Raw genomic sequence first — 7085 nt, 5'->3', positions numbered from 1 at the left:
ACAATAGAAAATTAATATATATATATATATATATATATATATATATATATATATATATATATAATCTTATAATAATTATAAAGATGGAGTTTGATAACTTGTATCAAAATTCAATTCCAAGTAATAAGATAAAATAGCGTCACGAAAATTGAAGTTGACACATGATGATGATTCAACAAGTGGAAAATAAACATACTACAAAAAAATTACTATAATTCAGAAAATTTACCTACGTATGATGAATAAAAAAAACGGTTTGAATTTTGAAGTTGAGGTTGGTTCGTAGAAGAAACTAATAAGGAACTCAGAGATACATAGATAGATGAATTAGAGAGAGAGAGAGAGAGAGGGAGAAAGAATATTAATGACCTTTTGATTTTTGAGAAAAAAAAGCAGGGAATGAAAGGAGAGGGAATAAGAACAGCGGCTTCCATTGTTGAATTTGTGGAATCAATCAAAGCATTTGAAAGCTTCTTTCAGTTCTTAAGCTTTTCCTTTTTGAGGGGTTTTCTTTACTTTTATTTTATTTTATTCAGGTAACTTTATTAAATTATAGTATATGGTGGTGATACTTTATGGGAAAAGAATGATGGAGAATTTGAGTGGGGAGGGAAAGCGTGAACGAGAAGAGTTGTTGAGTTATTTGCACAGAAGAGAGAGAGGGAACGGAATTATTTGCATGAGGAAAGTTCGTTTTGTTTTGCGGGGGACCCCACTCTACACGCGCGAGGTTAACTGCTGCCCACGTCCTCTTGCGTTTCTTAAATGTCTCACCTGTCCATGAAATCACTATTACCTACTCAACTTGTTTTTGGCACTAGACTTGCTCGGTATTTCATCTCATAATCACCTTCAACCAAAATTATTTATATCTTGTAGAGCTATAATTTATTTTCAAGCTCTTGATCTTTAAGATTCTAATATTCTCTTTAATTATAGAGGTGTTATATAAGACGTTAGACACATGTTCCAATGATAAATTTCGTTGTAGACTAGAAAAATATTATGAATTATAGTTGATTTTGGACAACTTCATAATGTTCTAGAGATAAATTTTGTCTTGTAGCTTTCGATAGAAAAATAATCGTGTGAAACAAAATATTCTCCTTCCTTTATAACGATCACATTGTGAAAACAAACTAACAACAAAAAACCTAGAAATAGAAATGTCCTAGCCAAGTTCAAGTAAATAGAGAAGAGGAAGAATCAATTTAAGTGCATCAGGAAAAAGGCTAGAAGAGAATTACCTTCATTTATATGAAGAACTGAGCTAGTGAGTGTGTCCCCTTAGCGTGTCAAGGAAGATACTCACGCATGTTACATAAAACCCAATATGATGTAGGGCCCACAATTCAAAAGGCCCAAAAGAAATTAAGTACTACAACCAACTTGCAAGATCGACTATTAGTACATTTGTTTATTAGTTACTCCGAAGTTAGTTAAAAAATAAAATGGATGTTTGCATAAAAAGTTATCAACAAATTTTTACTAGGATTAGTTTATTAGTATTTAGTATTTATATTTTATTATTGTACTAATATACTATTATTTACATTTTTGCATATTATTGAAACTGATCTAGTCCGTTTCTCCCTTTACTCTTTCTTTTTATTTATTTATGAATTTTTAATGTTAACTTGAAATTTAACACTTAATTTGATCATCCTTAAATTGTCTCGTCATTATTCTATTACCAAGTTTCAAAAAATTTGAGAATGTAATCATACCTTTCTCCTGACAACAACAACTCTTGGCACATGAGCATCTATTAATACATGTAAATGTTAAAATCAAGAGTTAACTTATACAATCTTATAATTTCATAAATTTAAATATCAATATAGAGTTGACTCAAGATAAATATGATTTTTTGCAATATCAAAAATTACAGAAATAAATCGAGTTTATTTAGCTGAACATAAGTAAAACTCACAATCAATTTTTAAAAATTTTATTTTTATTTTTATTTGTAAGTAATTCAATAAATTCAAATATACACGGTAAACTCATATGGAGTTTTAAAACAAAAATATCTATTTATTTATTTTCTTCTTTTGTTAGTTCGATTTTTTTCATGTTAGCTTCTTCTTGATTAATGTTTAATTAAGAAACGAAATGCACCTTGTCAACGGAAGTTTGAGGCTAACAGAATTAAAGGAAAACTAACAGAAATAAGACTATAGAGAGCAATGTTCAAGAATGTAAAATATAAAAATACATAATAAGTTGTAATAATATGGTAGCGGCAGGGGTGAACGAGATGTCTTGTAAGTAAAGAATGTACTCAATGTAGCATGTGTTTATGTTATGTAGGAAGCAAATCTTTGTCACTTGCATGGACTGACATAGTTGATTTGACTAGAAGTTGAATAATTTTTAGGAGAGTCAAAATTAATATTGATCAATTCTTTTCATAAAAAATATTGATCAAAGTAGTTTGAAAAAATAACTGTTTTATTTGCTTGATTTTACCACAATACTAGTCAATTTTAAGTGATGGTTGGTTGATGGGGGGTTTTGACAAATAAATTTAGTAAGTTATTTTATTTGTATTTATAATAAGAGAAAAATGTAGAGATTATGTTAAAATTGTTACGATTAGAGGGTGTTTAAGGATGGAGATGACGGAGACAATTGTTTGTTTGAGATAGACAAATGATGGGTTGAGAGATATAATAACGACGGGGTAGGGTTTGACCTATTAATAGGAAAGTATTGGAGAAATTGATTTATAAGTAATAAAGAGATATTAATATTTGGGACGTTGATCGAAAAACGGTAAGGAAGCTAATAAGATGATTTAAAAGTGATAAAAAGAGATCAACACTTATGTATCAATTAGAAAATACTCACTCCTAAATAAAATATAAATAAAAGTGATAGTTGAAAAGATATATCTAGTTAAAAATTACTATTAGTTCGGATACTCATATGGCAATCTAAAAATAACAGTGAAGGTATTAATGTAGTTTGTCGCTCATTTTTTAAATTATTAATAATTATTTTACCACTGAAATGACAAAACTATTATATTTATTTATAATAACGATTTGTAACTATTATAGTCAATTATACTATATATGTAGGTATGGATGGCCATGATCCTTGAATTCTGAATCCTCAGGCAAAATTTTCAAATAGACGCATAAATTATATTTTTTTTGTTTTTAACTTTCTGATTTTTAGAGAAACGAGACTCTAGTAATTCACATTTCGATTAAAACGTAAGTAAAATTTAATTAATAATTATTCCAGCAATGATTGGATCTCATGGGCTTAATCTCTTGGTTATTTTTTTTTAATACTGATATAATTTTGAGCTGCAAAACCATTTACAAAAGTAACTCCAACATTTTACACTAATTCATTCAATCTATCTTGTATCATGGTTAACCTTATATATGATTTAAGCAGTTTAATTTTCCTTTTCTCTTGACTTCCAATAGTGATGATGCAGCTGACATTGACAATATTGGAACTTACAAAATCCATAAGAAATACATAATCACATCATATTATGAATTCCCACATACTAAACTTTGACATAGTTACATGAAACTTTATTTGTGAACACTAACAATACTAGTTACAATATGAGGTATAAAATGAAAAGTACATGTGCATTTTCAATGAAATTCTTTTGCATTGAAACTATACTCTTCATTATTATTATTGTTATTATTATTATTATTATCATTATTATTTTTTTATTATTAATATTAATATTATTATTAATATTATTATTATTATTTATTATTATTATTATTATTATTATTAAAGCTCTGTCTATTTCTTCTTCAATGATTCAGCAATTTTACTAGCAATACAGTATGCGGTAGATTGAATAGTTATCATAGGATTAACACCAACAGCACTAGGCAAAACACTTCCATCACACACAAACAACCCTTTTGCTTCCCAACTTTCTCCATTCTCATCAACTGCACCCTCTTCTTCATTAGCTCCCATTCTACAACTTCCCATTTGATGTGCAGAACTAAACACTGTCCACACTTCACCTCTCGACCGCGGTCCCCCGACAACCGCGACATTGTCAAGAAACTCCTCCAAGTCTTTGTCTTTAATCCCTCTACATTTAATTCTTTGTCCATCACTTCTATAAGTTCCTACTTCTACAGCTCCCGCAGCAACCAAAATCCTTAAAGACTGCCTTAATCCAACTCTAAGATTTTCTTTGTCGATTTTATCGAGTCGGTAAGAAACTCTTCCTTCGGTTTTTATTTCTCCTGACCCTTTGTCTCTAACCAATGCAAATAGGTTAGCAGTTCTTGCATACTTCACCAACCTTTCTTTCATATCAAGACCTGAGGTCCATGGAATCAATGCTGAAAAGGATCCAGGTCCTAAAGCAGGTGCTTCTATAATGATTTTCGGTGTCGAATTCTCAGCAAGTATTTTGTGAATAGAAGTTATGATTCCTCCTTCATAGTTATTACCGATCAAATTTGTCATTTCTTCTGGAAAATATCCCCAAGCAAATTGAACAGGGTGGAGATGAAGGTTTCTTCCAATGTTTGAATTTTGTAAACCACTGGAAATCATCAGAGGGGGTGTAAATAGAGATCCACATGATGAGATAGTTACTTTGGATTCTATTTGAAGTTTCTTGGTTATCTTACTTTTGTTACTTGCTGCAGCAATCACTCCTGAACAATTTTTTCTCTTTATTGTTCCATTCTTTCCATTTTCAAGTATGAATTTCTCAGCATTACATCCAGTGATGATAACTGCACCATTGTTTACAGCATCAACCAACCAAGTAGAGTCGGTTCCTTTTTTATCGCCTGTTCTACAACCGAAACAACACGAACCGCAATAATGATCTTCTGATGAGTTCACTGCAACTGACTCAACTTTTAAGCCGATTCCCTCGCACCCTTTTCGAAGAACTTGGTTTTGAAAGCTCTCCTTATTGCATTTCTCCGTCACACCGATCCTTCTGCATACTGAGTCCATAGCAGATCGATAATCAGAGGTTGCGAAAAGTGATAGTTTATATTTTTTGGACCATTCTTTCGTAACGGAATCAGGTGTTCTTACACAAGCAGCCCAGTTTATAGATGAACCTCCACCTACTGTTGAGCCGGCCAAGATCATCGTTTTGCCGTCAACAGTTGGCATCATTCCTCCTGATTCGTATAGCTCTTTCATCGATGAACTTTCAAGTGAAGAATAATCGTGTGAAACAAAATACTCTCCTTTCTCTAGGACGATCACTTTGTGACCTGAGTTTGCAAGAATTGCGGCTGCAACTCCTCCGCCACTGCCAGAACCGACAATGGCAACGTCACATTTTATCTTGTACAAGTTATGATCTACATCTTCAGTGACTTCAAGGCCTTTTTCAGTCAGGGATTGGATTAATGTCGAATCGGATTCGTATGTAGTTTCTATTAGTCCTTCTTGGAGGGGCCTCTTCTTTTGTTTCAACTTTTCCCTAGTGTCTACTTTGTACCCTATTGCTTTCCACATTGGATTGTGACCATTTACATCTACCTGTAGAAATTAGGGAAAGGTGAAAAATGCAACAAAATAAAAGTGCACTTCAACATTATTAAGCAATATGATAACATATCCCAGTTAAATAACAGAAACTACGTTTAGAAGTTGCCAACATTAAGAGTTGCACTTGGAAATAAATTCAGTAATAAAATTTATTCAAAACAATTACATCCAACTCGTTTTCTAAGAAAGAAAAAGAAGAAAAAAAAGATAGCATACAAGTAACTTTTTTCATATAAAAATGATTCAAAATAATTTGACAGTTTTTCATCTGCTATATAAACCAACATGAGAACTGTATTTTGAATATATATCTCATACGAGTTATACTATTAATACACTTTTCTAAACATTATTTTGACACATGAAATTCATTCAATAACATAAACTGTTTAACATGGTGTATTGCTAGTTTGCTACTAACATTTGTTCATCTTTTAGTAAAATTGACAAACATCTTATGAGCAATATTTTTCATCAGAATGTCCATTTTGTGTTCCTTTATGGCTAACACACACCAAATTATATATCTTACTCATATGATGTTAATAATTGATATCTTACATGCAATACTCATCCACAATTTAAACCACACATTAAAAGCATAATAAAGTGTATGAGAAATATTATTACCCTGGAGAACAAAGTGAAGAAGAAAACAAGTTTGATCAACACAAAAACCACCCTTAGAGGTATCCAAAATTTCTCCCTTGACCAGTTGTTCAGAATTTTTTCCCTCTTTTCCAAAGAAATCTCAGTGAATTTGAGAACAAAAGGCCACTTCCAATGCAAGCAAAGAGTTCCACAAAGTAAAAGTGTCCCTAATCTGAATGATAGAATCAGTAGAATCCACCTCACCAAAGGCATTGCTTTTGGGATACTTTTCTTGAACAACATCAATGACTCTGCAGCCTAATTTTCATTTCAACAAAGTTAAATATAAATAAATTAAATTGTTAAAGCTTGACTTATTTGAATTTATAACTGTTTTGGAGATCTTAAGAAAACAGCTTCCAAAGGTCCATAAACTATTTTTCAACTTATTTACATAATTTGTTTTATCTTTTGTTGTATAAATAAGTCATACATAAACACTAAGAGTTTATGCTTAATGAAACTGTTTGACTAAACATATACTAAAGTAGTAAAGGTAATGTGCAGTTGGCAGTTGCATGAATCTAGAAGACAGAAATATTAATAAATAAATAAATAAATAAAAAGAGCATAAATTGCGGTGGAAAAAAGAACCTCATCAGGAAAAGGAAAGTGAGAACCAGAAGCAGAGTAGAAAGATGAGAGGATTTGATTTTGTGAGATATGTTTGTTTAATGGGAGAGAAGGAAAAAGGGTGTCACAAATGGAAGCCATGACATGCATCTGACTAGTTGATAATCCATGGCTGTAACCTTTCTCTGTTTTTCTTCCTCCTCTCAATAAAGGATGGCAATCCTCCATTACTCTTCTCACTTCTATCTGCACTCACAAAGATACTTTTCTTTTCTTAATTTCTTCTCAGATATTGCACTATCTGTTATCACAATCTTTGTCTCTATTTATGCAAG

At 31.2% G+C, this 7085-nt stretch overlaps 2 protein-coding genes across 6 annotated transcripts in view; both read right to left on the bottom strand.

Moving 5' to 3' along the window:
• LOC101495754 (protein NPGR2-like) overlaps window positions 1–663 on the bottom strand; it is a 7267-nt gene extending 6604 nt beyond the window's left edge. For 2 of the 5 annotated variants that reach the window (XM_004493750.4, XM_004493749.3), the window contains exon 1: window positions 370–663. The gene's annotated coding sequence lies outside the window, so the exon portion shown is untranslated. Of the gene's footprint in view, window positions 1–229 lie in introns of all 5 variants that reach the window. The other 3 variants (XM_004493745.4, XM_004493746.4, XM_004493747.4) reach the window with 3 other exon arrangements.
• Window positions 664–3491: 2828 nt separating this feature from the next.
• LOC101495423 (long-chain-alcohol oxidase FAO2) lies at window positions 3492–7085 on the bottom strand. The gene is made up of 3 exons (XM_004493744.4): window positions 6772–7085; window positions 6157–6435; window positions 3492–5517 (listed from the first exon to the last, which is right to left on the bottom strand). Exons 1-3 carry the CDS (start codon window positions 6976–6978, stop codon window positions 3787–3789), a joined length of 2217 nt encoding a protein of 738 aa, XP_004493801.1. The 5' UTR covers window positions 6979–7085; the 3' UTR covers window positions 3492–3786.

This window comes from Cicer arietinum, chromosome 3 (genome assembly GCF_000331145.2).
Source record: "Cicer arietinum cultivar CDC Frontier isolate Library 1 chromosome 3, Cicar.CDCFrontier_v2.0, whole genome shotgun sequence".
Taxonomy (NCBI): Eukaryota; Viridiplantae; Streptophyta; class Magnoliopsida; order Fabales; family Fabaceae; genus Cicer; species Cicer arietinum.
This window is presented reverse-complemented; position numbering and strand designations above follow the sequence as displayed.